At 49.4% G+C, this 19,208-nt stretch overlaps 1 protein-coding gene across 13 annotated transcripts in view; it reads right to left on the reverse strand.

The window, feature by feature from the left end:
* The window catches only part of PPFIBP2 (PPFIB scaffold protein 2), a 146,151-nt gene that overhangs the window by 82,896 nt on the left and 44,047 nt on the right, over window positions 1-19,208 (reverse strand). For 8 of the 13 annotated variants that reach the window (XM_027115495.1, XM_027115486.1, XM_027115485.1 and 5 more), the window contains one exon: window positions 13,773-13,987. The exons of the other annotated variants lie outside the window; for them this stretch is intronic. In XM_027115495.1, coding sequence (XP_026971296.1) covers window positions 13,773-13,987 — 215 coding nt within the window. The remainder of the gene's footprint in view (window positions 1-13,772; window positions 13,988-19,208) is intronic. 13 annotated transcript variants of the gene reach the window in all.

The raw sequence follows: 19,208 nt of genomic DNA on the forward strand, positions 1-19,208 counted from the left end.
GGGGGGGGGGGGGGGGGGGGAGACAGACTTGGCCAGGAATTGTAAACACACACACACACACACACACACACACACACACACGGGAACATTCTTTTCGGTGATAATACCAGAGCCTGCCAGAGGGAAGCAGTCCCGAAGAAAATTCCTCGTCTGGCTTCCCCCTTCTGGAGTGGCTGGAACTCATTAGGGAGAGACCCCGGTTTCCTGTCTCAGCTCCACTCTGCATTTACCCACAGGCTCCCAGCTGCTCTCAGTTTATTTGGGACTGGGGAGAGACTAAAAATAAGCGCTGCTCTTGGAGGAACTGCTGGTTCCCACACACAGCCTGACTCCCACCCAGCAGCCCACGCCTACCCCTCTTCCTCCAGGCTGGTGTCGGGCTGTGCCCTGAGGGAAGCCAGTCGTTTCCAAATAAGAACAAATTCAGAAGCAGCTCCAGTTTGGGTTCTTGGCCCTGCTTGGGGGTTGCCGTCCTGGGCACTGGGGGCGCCGTCCGGTGCTGCAGCCTGGGAGACCTCTGCTGCCAGCCGTCACCACAGGGCTCCCCGGGGCCGCATTCTGCACGGGAACAGACGGGGCAGAGCTTCTGTCAAGCGCCCGCCTCGCTGGCTGTCCCCAGCCCAGACTAGCTGCTTCACAAGCCAGGTGAGGCCACCTCACGTGTGTCCGTGAGATCTAGGGAGCACTCTGGATGGGAGCCTTGGGAAGGCAGCAGACTGAGGAGACAGGAAGCTGCATCTGCCTTCTTCCTGGCAGGTCACATGCTGGCTTGCCAGGGTGGTCTGTCCAGCATTCCCCACAGGCTGCCCCCCACTTCCTCACATTCCCGCCTCCTCTGAGAGCTCCCCTAAAAACAGCTTTTCTCCCTTGCCCAGCCCTCAACGTGTGGCCCTCGGCTCTGACTGGTTATGAAAGCAGTCTTTGATGTGGGTGCAATGGGAACTGTGGTTACACGCAAGGGCTCTGAGCTCTGCTGCCCGAAATGACTTGCAGACACACATCTTGTGACTGCGTGGGCCTTCCCGGCGCCCTTGGGGGTCACCAGGGGGTTTCCTGGAGCTCCCACCTGAAGAGAGGGCTCTGCTGGGTGTTGGCATGCTGCTCAGCACGGCATCTACGCTGTCCATAGCCCAGCAGCAGGGCCCGAGGACAAGGCAGAAAACACACAGTCCCCGGCAGGCTGGCCCAGCCCACACAGAACACAGAGGCGGCAGGAGGAGGGCTGTGGCCAGCAGCTGGCACGAGGGGAGGAGTAAATTCCTGGAGACACACCCAGATCAGAGGCCAGAAAGGAAAAGCAGGCTCAGCTGCCCATGCCCTGAGCTCTAGAGCCTTCTTCTGGCCTCTGGCCCAGTTCCAGAGCGCAGCCCGGGCCTCACCCGCCAAGGTTCCCTGCCCAGAACTAGAATAGGATGCGTTAGTCAAGGTCTCTAAGGCTGCAGGGGTGGGTAGGCCATTTTACTTTTTTCTGTCTAAAAACCTGGGAAAGTCCAATGAAGAATTCATTTGGTCAACACACATCTGCCCAGCATCCAAGGCAACTGAAACCAACTTCTTGCCCTGGGGGAAGAACCTCCACACGTTACGTGAAAAGGTGTTCCTGGGGCTCTGGGGAGGAAGAGGCAAGACAGCTGATCTGGGGGCTGTATGGGGAGAGGTCTGCCCACCCTTGGCGGGGGGATCAGTGTCCGCTGGTAGGTTCTGGTGTGAGAGGAGGAAAAAGAGGCGACCAGGCGGCAACATGGCTGCCTCTCAGCCTCGCTGACTCTGACCTGCCTCTGGGGAAGCTGGCTCCCCGGCCCCCCCCCCCCCCGCCCCCGCCCCCGCCGTGTCACCACCTGCCCTGCGGCACTGAACCACACCTGTTTACACGTCTGACCACTTCACCAGACGGGAGCACATGTGTGAGCCCTGATTCACGGCTCTGATCTCCACGCCTAGCACGATTCCTAGCACACGGTAAGAACCTGAACGTTCTCCGCGTGAAAGAGTGAGGCTCAAATGGTGAGACTGGAAAGATAAACCTGAAACTCTATGTGGAGAAAACGAGTTTCCCCAGGGTAAAGATGCTCAACTCAGAGAAGACAAGACAGAGCCAGCTTCATCTATTAGCTCAACTCATGTGTGATGAATGGGGGTGGGGAGTGAGGAGGGGAGAAAGGGAAAGGAGGGAGGGAGGGAGGGAATGGAGACAAGCTGCAGCTAAATTCCTGACATATTTTTACGGTATCCTCAAGTAGCAATTCTTACCTCAGGCTTTTTTTTCTGAAACCCCTAAGTATACTGCACTTCAACTCGGAATCCACAAGATAGCACTCCAAAGGCCTAGAAGCAAAGCCATGGCTGCAGCCCCTCACTCCGAAGGCCATCCCAGCCAGGGGCTCCTCACCGTAGGCCACAGAGGGGATTCGGAGGATCAGACAGGCCCTTGAGTACGTTCATAAAATGTATAGAAAGCACTATTTGGTAGGTATAAATCACCATTTCTCTGAAATAGTTTTCCTCAGGTCATCAAAATGATCCATGACTCCCAAAAGATTGAAAGCCTGGATTTTATCTGGTCTAAGTAGTTACTCAGAAAGATTTAGGCTGCCCTTATTAAGGCAGGATGGGGGCGGTCCTACTTCTATAGCACCGCCCTGTGAGGTAGACACTCTCAGGGACTCCCTGGATCCATCACTAAAGAGAGATGTTTTCAGGAACCACATAGTATACATCAATAGGGGTCATTACAGTGACCCTGGGGCCCTCGGAGCCTTCCCCAAAGCAACTCACATCGACCAGACTCAACTCACCGCTGTCTGGAACACGAGGCAGCCAGCTGACGGCACAGGGCAGGCAACTGAGCATTTGGGGAGCAAAAGCACGGCTAAGAGGCCAGAGTGGCCAGGGGAACTCATATAGACTGCCCTCCTCCTTATCCCTGGGTCCAGGAGGGGAACCCAAGAAAGTCACTTATCTGGCCGGAATCCCACGTATGCGTGGGAATGACTGGGGATGGAGTTCCTGAGATTCTCCTCCTCCTGCCAGCGGCCAGGAGTCAGCAGCATCTAACTGGGCACAACTGTGGACCGAGAAGGGGTCACGTGCTATTCCGCTCACCTCTCACTGGCATCCTGAGCTCCAGTGCAGCCCTGAGCCTTGGCCTCTGGGCCACGGTGACAGGTGTCAGGACGGACCTAGTAAGTCAGACGGGCTTGTGCCCTTCAACAGGTGCGCCGCACCATGGGCCTGCCTCTTGGAAGAGGAAGGGGAGGAGAGGGAAGAGCTAGCCTGAGGTCACTGCTCCTCGGGGCTGGCAAGTAAGTCCTGCTTGTGAAACAGGCATCCTGGCCACCGCAGCCCAGGTCCCCAGGGTGTCCAAGCACGAAGACCCACCTCCAAAACGAGTTAGCAGAAGGGGCAGCACACTGCCCGTCAAGGGCCAGATGGCAAATGATTTAGGCTTTGTGGGCCATATGGTTTGTGACAGTCGACTCCCATTCGTAGCGCAAAAGCGGCCACGGCCAGTGTGGAAAGCAGTGAGGGTAGCTGTGTTCCAGCTCCACTTTTTTTCGTGAACGCTAAGATTCAAGTTTTATATCATGTTCACATCAAAAAATTGTCTTCTTGTGATTTCTCAATCACTGAAACACAGAAAAATTATGCTTAGCTCACAAGGAATAAGAAATAGGCAGCAGGCCAGGTACAGGCCACAGACTGCTGACCCCGGGGGGAGGATGCTGCTTTTCTATCTTTAGTGCATCACCAGGGCTAGAGGGCTTCCTTGTGAAAATGCAGATTCGGACCCAGCAGGTTGGGAATGGGGCCCGAGACTGTGCATCGCGAACAGGCTTCCAAGCGATGCTCATCTTGCTGGTCTCAGGACCATATCTGAGGAGTAAGAGGTTAGGCGACTACTTTCGGAAGGCCTTGGAGCCCAGTGTACTGAGCAGTCCTGCCTGGAAGTGGGACTCCTCTGGAGCCTCCCTACCTGCTAGCGGGTGCCTGAAAGGGAAGGAGGCCCGGTGGTGTGCCGGCAAGCCCCCTTTGCGGGCGGAGGGTTGGGGGAGTGTCCACATGCTCAGACCTCAGATCATGCTAACCAGGCAACATTGCCCACCACGCCCCCTGGGCCTGAAGCAGGAGATTTAGTGGGGAAGGATTTATCTGCTCTTTCACCAGTGTTTGCACATTCTTGATCATTTATAAACATTGGTTCTGAGGGACTGAAACAGTCTCAAGTCAAGTCTGAAAGAAGCCAGATCTCTGGAATTTAGTAAGGTACAATTTACTTGGACGGCAGGGAGAGAAACCCAAAATCCAGGAAAATTAAAACTGCTAAGTTTGCAGTGGCTGAAAGCCCCCAATCTGTGGTGCTGTGACAGGAAAAAAACGTATTCAAAATCCCCCAAGGTACAGGAGACTTCTCTAGGGCAGGGCCTGACAGACGCAGGGTCAGGAAATGGAGGCCACCCTAATTAATAGCGCACCAGCAAAAGGCACTGGAATTAAAAGGTGTTTGGAGGGCTTCCCTGGTGGCGCAGTGGTTGAGAGTCTGCCTGCCGATGCAGGGGACACGGGTTCGTGCACTGGTCCAGGAAGATCCCACATGCCGCGGAGCAGCTAGGCCCGTGAGCCATGGCCGCTGAGCCTGCGCGTCCAGAGCCTGTGCTCCGCAACGGGAGAGGCCACAACAGTGAGAGGCCCACATACCGCAAAAAAAAAAAAAAAAAAAAAAAAAGTGTTTGGAGAGATCTTCTCACCTTTGACAATGGAAGGTCAAGTCTACACTCCCAGGACGGGCCCTCATCCCTCTGGTCTCCTTCCCCCGCCACAAACAGTGGAGGCCTCCCGGGCCTACCCTTTATTCACTGGGTTCCAAGGAAAATAATTCTTTTTGCCAGCTGACTCAGGTACACTGTCCAGCGGCCTCATTGATGAGAGGAACTTATGTCCTCTAAGCGTTGGGAGGGGGTCGGGGGGAGGCAGCTATTTTCTCACATAAAGCCCATACCTTCTTCCTTGGGCTTTTAGACTTTCCAGCATTTGTCCCTGACTCCCACCTAGTGGCTTCTTCCAGTATTGCACAGGGACAAAGAGCCTCCCCACAACCAGCACACCAGCCTAGCAGGAGTGCCTTGGGAGAGGAGCACAGGAAAGAGCGCGCTGACACCTACAACTCTCGAGCTCTCAAGTTCACACCTATAGTGGGGAGGGCAAGAAACAAGCACTGGAAATTGGCTCACACAGGCTTCACATTTCTTTTTTTGAAAAACAATCACCAAATTTCCCCTTTTCTAACATCCAGAAAGCCAAGATTTTCCTATAAAACTCCCGTCTGTGACTTTTCAAAATGAACATGTTTGCCACATAAATGCCCCACCCATCTCTTGCTCCTGGCCCTGAGCGGAGAACAGAGACGAATCGCAGGGCACAAGAAACTCAAGCTCATGGTTTATAATTCGTAAAACAGCTTCTCCCCCTTCCCCGTTTTTTTGTAACTCCTCTGGCTTTTTAATACGGTGAGCAGATTTGCTTCTCTGGCCGGAATGAAAGACTGCAGGCTGAACCTAGCGGGAACGTCGGAGCGCCGGGAGCTGAAGGAGCCGCCATCTGTGACACGACGGCTGCGCTGACAACGGGGGTGGCTGTGCACCCTCCTGGGCTGGTCTTTTTGTTTCTGGAGAGACTGGTTAAGAAGGTAGCTGAGAGCACGCGAACATCTGACGGACAGACTGACACAGGTCAGCACACACCCCAGAGGGGCCTTACTTCCCTTACAGCCAGGCCCAGAGGAAGCTGCCGATTCAGGGCCTCCCATTTCACGGCTCCGGAGATGGCGGCCTCGGCCGAGCCCCGACATGGGGCAGCTGTGCCTAGAGGGGCTCCCTAACCTGTCTCCCCTTTGCAAACCTAAATGTCTAGACTGAGGAAGGCAGGGGCTGGTGGCTACCAGGGGGCCGCTCTATAGCCTTTAAACTGCAGGACTGGAATGCGTGGCCGGATCCTGCAGACGGACTGTCAGACCAGCTCTCATTTCCAGTAGGGAAACTGAGTCCCAGAGGAGGGAAGAGAGGTTCACCCGTGGCCACATGCGAGTGGCAGACAGCCGGCCTTTTGCCTCATCCCACACCGCCTCACCCTGGTTTGCTCCCCTCCACCTGCCCAAGCATGCTGACCAGGACACCTGCACCCTGGCTGAGGAGAGCATGGGCCCTCTGGGAGGCCACACCGACTCCACGAATGCTGCTTCCAGAGGGCAGCACAGAGAACAGCCCCTCTGGAGCGTCTCTGCCAAGCCCCCCCGCCCTGGAGCCCGGGCTCTGCCCTGACGTGCCCACGCTCCGCGGCTGCTGGGTTTACCTGCCTTTCTTCAGACTCCACCTTCAGCCCCCGAAGCCTCAGGTCTTCACCAAAAATCTCCGTGACCCACATCCGAAGTAATGAAACGGTGGAACAGACTGATGCCTTGCAGATGACGAGTGTTTGCGCCCAACTATTAGAGAAGGCCCCGGAGCTGCTCCATCTGCAGACCCTGCCGGCTCTGGTATCACTTGGGCATCTCCCAGGAACCTGGGTCACCCACCCGCTTCCCCCGCTAGCTGGCTGTTTCCCCAGCCCTGCAGGGCCCATTGGAAGCTGGCTGACCAGCCCTTCACGGACTCCACTCTCCCTGAGGGCTTCATCCCCCAGGTCACCACAGGCCTAGGGGGCAGCTGCAGGGAGAGGAACAAGGTGGCCCCTTTCTGGAACTCAGCTCCATTCCCATCACAGCAGAGATGCTGCAGCCTTCCAGCCTGGGCCTCAGCTTCATCCTCTACGAGTCCTGACCCTGAGCTCGGCCCCGTCTACCAACCATGAAAGAGGCTCACACTCTTCTGCTATCACAGGACAGCCTCACTGATGCTTCTCTGCAGGCCAGGCTCCGTGATCCCTGCTCGCCTTGGTCTCCAGCAACCTTTCCTATACAAGAGCCCCATCCGAAGCGCCTTGGCACTCCACCAACTTTCTGAGGCTAAGCCCAGCGTTCAGATACTGAAACTGTGCCCTGTAGAGTTAACAGAAGCTGATAATAGAAATGATTGAACTTGTCTTATAGAACAACAGATAAGAGAACAGCTTGCTAAAACCCCTTTGCTTGTAAATTGCCTTCATTAAGTTCACTTGTTTTTTCCTTTGTTTTCCTCCCTTTAATTGCATACCAGCCCAGCTTCATGCAGCCCAGCTGTTTTACAGGAACTTGGAGTCAGCTCCTGCCCAGTGTGAGCCGGCCAGGGACTGGATGGCATCACCCTAAAACTGGGCCTGCGCAGATGTCTAATGAATGGCCTTTTGACATCAAAGGACTGGAAAACTCCACCCTCAGATGATGCTAAGGGCCTCCATCTGGAATATGCAGAAGCATTAACCCAGATGCACCTGCGCAGAACACCGATTTCCTCACTTTTTCCCTACTTCCAATCACCTCTCCCCTAAGACCACCCTCTTATCCCATAAACACTCCAACCCCCTCGCCTTCAGCGAGGCAGATCTGAGCCATTCTCCTGTCTTCTCCCTTGGCTGCCTTGTGAATAAACTCTTGGCTGTAAACCACAGCATCGCAGCATTTGGCCTGCTGTGCATCAGGCAAACAGACCTGGTTGGGTAACAGTTCTCCTCCTAGAACAGGGGAATCCAGGCCCTTTGTTCCTTTCTTCATTGAAGTCCCAGAGGGACCAGCTTAGAGAGCCCCGCACATACCCTTCCAGGCCTGAAGCCCACCTTTCCTCATTCTATTAGGGGCCAAGGAAGGGAGGACCCTGTTTTAGGCCCCAAAGCCCTGGAAACTTGCCCACCACCTAGCACCACTGAATCCTGGGCAGTTCTGTTCCACGGATACTTGTCTTTAGGATGAGCCTGGCTTGTTTGTAACTATTCCCAGGCCAAGAATCCCTGCTGCTGCCAGCCAATCTGTGTCCAGCCCGGCCAGCACCCAGCAAGGAGGAACCAGCCCCACTGTAAAGAAACAGCTGCCCACACACGGGCTTTCTGACCACGGTGCACTAGGACCACAGCTCCCTCACCGTTCAAGACATAAGGGCGGGGGCCCAGGACTAGGCCGCTATGTGCTCGAACCGCCAACCGCTTCCCCACATCCACTGCGGCCTCTTCAGCAGCCCCTATTTCTGTGTGCTACAGCTGCCAGTATCTGTGACTGACTATCCCAGTTACAGTTACTGTTGAACAGTAACAGGAGACCACGATTCCTACCCTCTCACCCCAGCTAATTATTGGCCCTTGGGTGGAGACCTGACCCAAGGGCAGCTAATCCAATGCAACAACCTTTAGAAAAATCTCTCCAAGGCAAGCATTCCCCCAACCATTGTAAACAGACCCTGAAACAGATCTGCAAATCTAGATGCAAGCTGTTTTCTGCAATGCATCTTCCAAAACCAACCACAGCTGAGCATAAATGAAAATCTTGAATTTCTATTTCTTTTGCAATTAACATTTCTTCATAGACCTGGAGGGCTTGGCTCAAAAATTATGAGTTAAGCCAATGAGATTCTTTCCTTCAGGGGTTAACACACACACACACACAGCAAATAAGAACTTGTCAGTCAACAAGAATAAAATCACACCTAAAGGACATGTGACAGTCGCCCTGAGCTGTCTTCCTAAGGGACATTTATTTCCCCCCCTCCATCATGGTTCCTTCCTGACAGACGCCCCCCCTTCCACTATAGTCAGTGAAAGCACCAACACTGGTTCCCCAGCCTCCCTGGCAGCTAGGGTATGCGCATGCGAACAAATCCTATCCATTGGGACCATGAGAAGCTGGGGGGGTTCAGAGAAATCTTTCCCAGTTTTATAAAAAGAGGACATATTCTACCTCTGGACACAGCTGTGTGTGAGGACAGGCTGCCCGGAGCTGCAGTAGCCTTCTTGCAACTGTTAGGGGACACACCTGAGAAAGAACCAACACCCTGAGGATGGTGGGGAGAAAGATAAGAAAAGCTGGAGCCCTTGAGGTCATCCCAGAGTCACTGATTTAACCCTGGGACCGCCCATCTTCTGGACATCTCGTTAGTGACATTTAAAACTCCTTACTGTTTATGCCACTTTCTGAGAAAGAATCCCAACTGACAGGTGTCATAAGGTAGGGTTGGATCACGCCAGGCCAGCATATGACAAAGCAGTAACTGAGGTTTACGACGAAAGAGAACAGCACAAACACCCAAGGGACGTACAGATACCACGAATTAGGACTACCTGCCTGAGCCCTCCAGCTACCTTGTTAGCTCCAATTTTAAGTCACATGGGATTTTTTTTTTTTTTTTGGTAATAATTCAAGCGAGTCTCTGGTTTAAAGCAGTGCTTCAAACTTTAATGTGAATACGAATCACCTGGAAGTGGTTCAGTGGATGGGGCAAATTCTAACTTTTTTTTTCTTGAAGACAAGCTATCAAGTGATACCAAAACTGCTGGTCCATAGACCACAACTTGTACAGCAACATCTTCTAACTAAAAGTACCAACCTAAGGCAATCTAAAACCAATCTAGAGGAGCAGTGGGTTTCTTCACGGCCTTGGCTTCTATCTCCACACAGATAAGACCTGCTATGGAATGTGTGCGCCTTGTAAAATGACTTTAGGTCTCTGAGACCTAAAATACACACAGGTGGTCTCTGTCTAGAATCAAAACCTTAAACATCCAGCCCTGGTTTCTTGGAATGTTTATATGAACTTCTGACCTCCCTAAAAGTACACCATTCATAGGTTGCTGATGGCCATAACCACTCCAAAAGTTTAATGAATGCAACAACTTTTAGAAAAATCTCTCCAAGGCAAGCATTCCCCCAACCCTTGTAAGTAGCCCCCAAAACAGATCTGCAAGTCTGAATGCAAGCTGTTTCCTGCCATGCGTCTTGCAAAAACCAAACACCACATCGACTACTTTGGGATCAAAAATATTTTTTAAGAATCTCTTTTGGTAAATTATAGAAGTTAGATCCATACTTCATGCCACACACTAAAAAGATTGATGAATTCGAGTAAACCAGGTGATACAAATCAAACTAAACCTACTGAGAGAGAATACAGGTGAATATTATTTGATCTGAGGTCAGGCAGGGCCTTTCTAGAAAGAAAAGAAATTCAAACAGGAAAGACCGATAAAATTAGTTACAATCCTTTTAAAATCTTTGCCTCAAAAAACCACCATAAATAAACGTTTTAAAATAAAGTGAGGAAAAGAAATGCCACAAAGCAAAGGGCTAGTAAAAAGTCATTTAAACATAAGAAAAACACTAAAATCCTAACAGGGGTGGGGGTGAGAGAACACAAAATATTAACAGACCAGACTAGGGCAGGCACACCCAAGGGACTCAAGGTGATCTCTGGAGGGGTGGGGGTGGGGAGGTGTGTGAAGAAAATATTCGAGCTATTTTCTTTTTTAAAGTTTTTTTGATGTGGACCATTTTTAAAGTCTTCATTGAATTCGTTACAATATTGCTTCTGTTTTTATGTTTTGTTTTTTGGCTGCCAAGCATGTGGGATCTTAGCTTCCAGACCAGGGATCGAACCTGCACCCCATGCACTGGAAGGTGAAGTCTTAACCACTGGACTGCCAGGGAAGTCTCTAGAGCTATTTCCTTAACCTGTCCTTTAAAAAGGATTTTCTATCTGCAACTATGTTTTATAATTTACATATATTAGGACAATTCTCCATATACGAATATGTGTATTTGGAGAAGGAATTTTTTTCATATTGGGGTAAGAGACCAAAAGTTTGGAGACAATACGGAATACTAATTAGCTAATAAAAAAATTTAGCCTTCCTACTAAACAAAGAAATGCAAAGATAAAATGAAGCCATTTTGGGCTTCCCTGGTGGCGCAGTGGTTGGGAGTCCGCCTGCCGGTGCAGGGGACACGGGTTCGTGCCCTGGTCCGGAGGCATCCCACATACCGCGGAGCGGCTGGGCCTGCGGGTCCGGAGTCTGTGCTCCGCAACGGGAGAGGCCACAGCAGCGAGAGGCCCAAGTACCGCAAAAAAAAAAAAAAGAAGCCATTTTTCCTATGAAATTAGTAAAGCTATTTTTTCAATCTTAGTGCTTGTTGATCAGGATATACCTCAAACCCTGCCAATGAAAATATAAATGAGTAAAATCTTTTTGAAAAGTGGTTTGGAAAAATGTGTCACAAGGCTTAAAGATTAATATCTTTGATCAGAGTTGCCAGACTTAGCAAACTGTATGAAACATACTTATTAAAAATTCATTGTTTATCTAAAATTCCAACTTAACTGAGCATGCTGTATTTTGTCCGTTAACCCTGCTTTAACTCTATTATTCTACTTTCACGATTCTATCCGAAAATATTTCGATATAACAACAAATATTTCTAGACAGTCTGTGCAGCAATGCCGTATCATTAGTGAAAGATTAAAAATTTCAATTCAACATTAGAGAAATGGTTCCATAAATTCGAGCACATCTATACAAGGTAAAAATACAGTCACTGTAAATTATGTATTTGTAGTCTTTCTTTATCCCACTTCATGCAGATATTCACAAGTTTTGCTGAAGAAATGTTCACGTGTTTCCTGCCCTGTATCTGCTAGAGATGGTACATACTGTGCAGTACACATGCACTGTCTCACCTTTCTAAAGTTTAATAAGCTCTGAGTTCTAAGATGCAAGGGTTTCAGACTGAGGAATTATCGACCTATCATTTTCTTGAAGCTTCATAAAATTTTCTGTAAACACTACAGCCTGAGTCAGTAGTACTTAGCAGGACTGCAGGGAGGGATGGGCGCCCATGCCGGGTGTAAAGTGAGCTGGAAAGCCGCAGCTGCAAAGAGAGGTGGGCAGAAGATGCTGAGACATGACAGGGGAGAAGCCAGGATCAACATCACGAAGCTGCAAGTACGGTAACAGCCAGAGAGTTCCTCTCTAGCGAAGCAAAGGGGGATCCTTCTGCTGTGGGAAGGAGAACTAAACTACCGAAGCCATCCCCCAGCAACTCCCAATCTGGTTAAAAGCGTGAGCGGAGGAGCAGGTGGGGACTTCTGTCCCATTATCGGCACGAGTCTGAGAGGACCCCCAAGAACCGCCTTCATGTGGGGGAGGAATGAGTGAGGAGCCAACTTGCAAACCTGACCTGTAACAGGCCCACCCGAGACCCATCCAGCAACCTTCACCTTCCTCTCTGGGCATTATCGGTTGCTACTGTAACGAATTACCACAAACTTAGTGACTTGCAAAAGCACAAAGTCATTACCTTATAGTTCTGGAGGTCAGAAGTCTGAAATGAATCTCACTGGGCTAAAATCCAGCTGCTGGCAGGGCTGCTCTCCCTTCTGGAGGCTCCAGGGGAGAGCCCAGTTTTCCAGCTCCTGGCAGCTGCCTGCATCCTTCGGTTCTTGGCCCTGCCGCCTTCAAAGCCAGCAGCGGCAGCGAGCGACTCCTTCCCCCACCACATCCATCAGACACTGAGTCTTCCGCCGCCCCTTCCACTTATAAGGACGCCAGTGATTACAGTGGGCTCACCTGGAGAATCCAGGCTGCTCTCCCTATTTTAAACTCAACTGATTAGCAGCTTAATTCCACCTGCTTCCTTCCCCTTTGCCACACACAGTAACTTATTCACAGGTTCTGGCCATTAGGATGTAGACATCTTTGAAAGGCTGTTATTCTCCCTACCTATGGGTATGCTACAGAACTCCAGGCAGACAACCTATGTAATGAAAATGTTGAACAACACATATAATGAATATAATAAAGAATTGTTCGGTGCTCAGAGGAAGGCATGGGGATAAGACTGTACTGACAGACTCCTGAACAGGAGTAGCTAGGACATCTGGGATATAACCCGTCTAATCACAAATGACTTGGCCTCCAGAAAAGAGGATCTCAACCTCCTTCGTCTGTGGTTTTCAACATCAACCTGCCCCTCCCAATTCAGTGGTCCTGTTCCTGTCATCCTATCTCTGTGCAAACTTCCCAAGTTTGAATCAGATCCACTGGGTTCTAGCTTCAGAAGACTGCAGCCCAGCTTTCATCCTCAGACTCAGCTTAGGTAATGATCACATGCTCCCTCTGGCTTCCCAGCCCTGGACTGGGTGCCAATCCAGCTCATTTCCAGAATGGACTGGTTCCTTGCCTTACCCATTCCCAGATATTACTCGTCTTTTAAAGCTGACTGGCTGGTCTCCACAGGGAAGGAGATGGGTAACAAAAGCCCAAAATTTACAGCTTTGGTTACTCATCTGCTTCCCTTAGAGACCAGCAGGTGTGCAGGATTGATCTAGAGAGGGCAGAAGGAGAGTCAGGAAACCTGCGTTCCACTCTAGCGGCAGGAAGGACTTCTAGGGCAGGGTGGTCTGAAGAGTAGGGGCAGCAATGACGGGATGCATGAGGCAACAAGGTTCTAGTTTGTTGTAAGAAACGAGGGGCATGGTGGGTTCAGCTGAAAATAGAGACCCCAGCTAGGGATTATAACACAGCAAATTGTGCATGTACTATCTGGGGGGAAACACCTTCCATGTTCGCTCTTCTCTGGCCCTGGATTTCCCCTTCTCAGGAGAACAACGGGAGGGGCCCAGGCAGGCTGACTGTGGAGCTTAAGCTGCTTGACCAGGCCCTACCCTTCTGCTGGGAAGGACCACCACCCACTGCGGGTTGGCCAAATCTGGACAGGAAGCAAGAAAAGACTGGACAGTGCACAGATGAAGTAACAGCCCCAGGTGGTGGTGGCATGCCAGGGGCTCCGTGACCGTGTTCCCCACCCAGGCCATGGGCCTACTCACCAAGCTCTCCTCGAACCACTCCTTTAGGTAGGCAGCTGTGGGGCCGGGGATCTGGCTCAGGAGGGCTGCTCTCTCCTGAGAATGCTCCAGCGTCTCCAGGGCCAGCCTCAAGTCCTCGACGAGACGGAGCAACGGGAAGGGGTTCATGTAGGAAGCCGCGGAGGCCAGTCCAGGCTCACAGGCACCATCGCTAGTATCTCCCCCCGTGTTAGTGCCTGGAACAAGAGAGAGGCGGGAACCTTGGTAAGAAGGGTGGACGCCACGGGCAAGGAACTGATAAACAGCAAAGGTAGTGAAAGGGGAGAGGAAAGGGATGGATAAGAAGCCTAGAGGAACCACTTCTGCCTCAGCAGAATCACTCACAACGTGAACTTTGCAGAAATCACCTTTCATCCTGGCTTGGGCATGAGAGAGGCACATGACTGTGCCCACTGGGACTGGCTTAGGGAAGCTCACAACTTCAGACAACCGGGGAAGCACAGCTAGACCTCACCAACGACCAAGGACATGTGCGCTAAAATGGTGAGATGCCAGTCTTCAGCTCTGATACTAATAAATTTGTCCTCTTCTACGTTCATGTGGTAGACTGCACAGATGGCCACCAAAAGTCCATCCCATCCTCGTGCGGGCATCCTACTCCCCTCCTCCTGAGGTGGACGCTGACTCCGGGCTGGTCTAGTGACTCGCTCTGATCAACAGGGTGCAGAGGAAGGGGTGCTGTGTGGGGTCTGGTGAGGCTGAGTGAATCGAAATCTTTCTAGACCTTCCCAGTTGGGAGACTCTATGCCCTCTGACATACTCAGAGGGCATAGAACATAGAGGGTATACTTCTGACTTGTATCTATTACTGTGTGTGTCCATGTCTCGTCTCCCTTTATGGGCTGTGAAGTCTCTGAGGGCAGAGCCCCTGTCACAGTTAGCTAACGTAGTTGTCACGCCCCCTGACCAGTAGACGGTGAGGGGGAACTGGACTGAATGTCTGTACATATGCTTGGATGAATAGCTAAGAGGAAGAGTACCTGGATTTCCCCAGAGATCTGGGATACTGGGTCTTTTTCTAAACTGGTATGTCCCAAATAGGACTGTTTTTGCCTTTCTAAACCCCACCATTAAAAAAAAAAAAGTCTTCTTTGCATAATGTGTACAGTGATATATTTTTCAAACCAGAACTGGGGCAACAGAGTCTAACAAAGGATTTCTGTGCTTCTTTCATCAGTAAGAAACACTTTAGAAAATATGGTTCGTAGTGGAAGTTCTAGGGCATTTGGATTGTTTATAAAACCAACAGAATAAAATATTTGAAGTCAGGACTCTTGCTGGAAAATGTGGGCTGTAGGGCTACCACATCCACGGTTGCACTGCAGGCCTGACGTCTAATTCCAGGTTCCTCTGCTCTTTTAAAAGCCGACTTCCTACTTGCCATGGCAGTCTTTGGAATGAGAAATCCACACAGAAGGAAACAATTACTGTTTGATTGCCGGTTTGCTTTCTGAAAGGGCAGGACAGAGGGAGTCGCGGCTCACGATCCACAAACAAGTCCACGGCTCCGGGGAACTAGGAAACGGCCCTACTACCCACACTCTGATGTGTGCTCAGCGCTTTCTGGCTCCTGCAAATACAATTTACAGTTGACTAGGAGAGGCCACAGCCAACAACGTCAGGAAAGAAAATGAACAGAAGCAGGGCGAGACCCCCCAGTCTCCAAACAAATGCTAAGTAATCCCTCTGCATCCTGGACACACTTCAACACACACACACACACACACACACACACACACACACACACACACACATTTATAAATGGAGGATAAGTCAGGCCAGGAGTAGGTGGGAAGACTGAGGTTTTCATTCACTTTATATCACTCCTTGGCCTTGGACAAGTTCCTTCCATCCTCTGGGCCCCTCCCTGCCCTAAATCCTCGGGATTCTTCCTTACTATTCACATATTGCGTATGTGTGTAAATGTGTATGAGTACATGTGTATCTGTGTCTATTTTTCCACATGTATACACACGTAAAAGACTTTAATTTCTATTTCTTTGCAATTTCATCAACACACAGGCTCAGAAAATGGTCCAGAACGGTGAAACTCCTAAGGCCCAGCATTAGCAAAGGCAACAATCACCCAGGGAATTCCCTGGTGGTCCAGTGGTTAGGACTCAGAGCTTTCACTGCTGTGACCTGGGTTCGGGGAACTAAGATCCCACAAGCCTCGTGGCGCGACCGAAATAACAACAACAAAAAACCAGTCACCCAGAAGACTCAGTTCCATACTCCACACACATTCCCTACAGATGATCAGTTCCTATGGAAAAACTACAATCACAGAGGAAAATACATCAAAATCGGACTATCAGATGCAACAAATAAGAAAATGCATGCCTTCATACCTGGGTTTAACAAAACAATACAAAAGAGACAATAACATAGGGCAAGGTGTTGACCCCTAAATTACGTCTCAGAAAACAGCAGCTCACCTCATGTTCAAGCCCAAATAAAGTTTCTCTTTGGGGGCAATCTCTCAATTATTTTATCTTGAACAACAAAGCACTCTTTAGGGAAGATAGATTAACACAGGGGACTTCAATTTTACATGCAGACTGAAATCACTTGGGGAGTTTTACAAACTACAGATGCCAGGGTCCCAACCTCCAGAGGTTCTAATTTGATCGGTCTGAGGCTGACCTGGGATAACAAAAAGCTCCCCAGGTGATTCTAATGTGCAGCCTAAGTGGAAATCATTGACTAGCAAATCAACGTGGATCAATGTCAAATTTTGATGTTTAGAGAGGACCACCTGAGAATTTTTATTTTAAGCATCGACAACCAAAATTTAATACAGATTCAGTAATTGTTAGGGGAAGGCAAGACAACATAAAATGCAAACATAGGATTTCACTGAAAGCCTTTTAATGATCGCTTTCAAAAGCAGCTAAGTATGTGTGTAGTAGTAATTAGGGTTATTCAGAAATGTTTTGGTTCTCCTCTACTTAAGCTCATAGTAGGATAACATTCTGCCCCTTGAAGTTACTCACAGCCACATGACTTCCTCTGGGCAATAAACATGAAAAGTGATATGTGTCACTTCTGGGAGAAAGTCTTTAGGAACCAGAGCACAATTCCTCATATCTCTTTCACTTGCTCTGGTCTCTGGCAACGGTGGGGACTGAATCAGCCCGTGTTCCAAAGGGAAGATGATGTGGACCAGAGCTCTAAGTAGACCCGGGGGGGATCCCGTATGAGTCGTTTCAAGCTGCTGGCATTCTGGGACTGTTTGTTATTGCAGCATAACTTAGCCTGTCTTCACTTACACAAAGTATATATGTTGAACAATTTAGAAATATATACATATAAGATAAACTTCTAAAAAATGATCTTTTACTGCACGGACCACTCCACCTGCCACAAGCCACAGCAAGGGTAACAGGGAACCAGCATTCTCGGTGCTCTGAGCCCAATGTGCAGTCTGGTCCCACGAGGGGGTCTGAGCCGGAGAAGGGACCCCCCCCCCCCCCCCCTCTCAGCCACATTCACTCAGTGTTTAGCCCCAAACACAGATCTCTGGGGGGCAGGATGAGAAACGCTGACATGCTGCCCTCCCGGGAAGATAGTCCAGCAGCGGGATGCCAGGAGCGGGGGTCCCCGTGTGCGTGGCTCCCCCAGCCTGGGGTGGGCTTCTGCCCTGCTGAGCCAGAGCAGGGAGGGAGGGCACACACCTTGGTTCAAAGACCACAGACGCTCATAGTTCTTACCAAGTTCTGGTAGATTCTATGGAATAAATGTTTCTTCAGTGAAATGGCTCAGGATCATTTCCAGAGAAAGGCTCTTTGCATTCTGTAAAAACTGATTTTCTCCAGCTTCACATTTGAGCGGATCTGTAGAGCTCCCTTGGCTGTCATGCTGAGAGCAGGATGTCCCTGTCGCTTTATTATGCAATGAAATTTGAATTAAGATCATCACGAGCCCCCCAAAGGCTAATAAACACTTAATGAAAAATGGCACAAGAAAAAAAAATGTCCCTTCCAAAGGGACCCTCCACTTGCTTCTCCTCCACTGACCACTACCCACTGTGAAGTTTTCCCTTCTTCCCTGGCAAGTACAACAGGATTTTATGACCTTACCCTGCACATCCAAACTGTAATAAATTCGTTATTGTTTACCTCTAATATACACTTGTTTGTATTACTCAAGGTCACAGAGACTTTCTCCTATGCTTTATTCTAAATGTTCTGTAGCTTCATATTTTGCATTTTGATTTATGATTGATCCAGAGTTAATTTTGTACAAAGTATGAGGATTAGGTCAGGGTTCTTTTTTCTTTTAACTACGGCTATTCAATTGTTCCAACACCATTTGTTGAAAAATAAATAAAATATTTTATTTGTGGATGTTAAAAAAAAAGATCCTTTATCATGCAGATGGGGGTTCTCTGGCATAAGATGAAATATCTATTGAGAGCATCATATGTGAATTTTTAAAGTGCTGTATTTACAGCAACTGAAAAGTGAAGATGATGGGCCTGAAAATGGGGGTCCCGAACCCCCAGGCCGCAGACCAGTACTGGTCCGTGGCCTGTTAGGAACCAGACTGCACAGCAGGAGGTGAGCGGCAGGTGAACAAGCGAGCGAAGCTTCTTCTGCCGCTCCCCGTCACTCCCCATCGCTCGCATTACCGCCTGAACCAACACCTCCCCCCACCCCTCCCCACTGCCACCATCCATGGAAAAATTGTCTTCCACGAAACCAGTCCCTGGTGCCAAAAAGGTTGGGGACCGCTGCTCTAAAACTCTGCACATCAAAAGTGCTGTGCATGTCAGCTGCACTAGCATTACCTGGGAGCTTGGTGGAAATGCAGACTCTCGGACCCCACCTCTACATTTTATCAACATCCCCACATGCTCTTCAACTGTTCTGGGATGCTAAAATTATTCAACAAGCAGCTCTCATAATAATAAACACAGTATGTTGGAGATAAATGTAAAACGCTTGAATAAAATCATTATTAAAAATGTGCCAGTGAGATAAGAAATCCATAATTATTTTACATAATGCTTATAAATATACAAGTAACTTAATCAATAAATTAATATTATGAGTACTTGTCTATTTGGGAATCTATTTGGACATATATGATATGTTTTACATAATTGAAGGAAAAAAATGAGAGAAATAGAAACTTTAATGAAAGAATAAGAAGGAGCGAGAAAAGCACAGAACAATTTGAAAAAGAACCACGTGGAAACCAAAATGAAGAATGCAATTATTCAAGTGAGAAATTAAGTGCACAGGTTAAATAACAGATAAGAAAATTACTGGAATGGAAAGTGGAAGGAAGTATATAGAGTGAAGCAGAAGCAACAAAGAGAAAATGGCTATGGATTTGTCACAAATAAAGTCTTGAGTCTTCTCAGTTTAAAAGACACACACTGAGTCCCAA

The sequence above is a fragment of the Aethalodelphis obliquidens genome, unplaced genomic scaffold, assembly GCF_003676395.1.
Source record: "Aethalodelphis obliquidens isolate GAN/ISIS:26980383/991018 unplaced genomic scaffold, ASM367639v1 scaffold14, whole genome shotgun sequence".
In the NCBI taxonomy this organism is placed as follows: domain Eukaryota; kingdom Metazoa; phylum Chordata; class Mammalia; order Artiodactyla; family Delphinidae; genus Aethalodelphis; species Aethalodelphis obliquidens.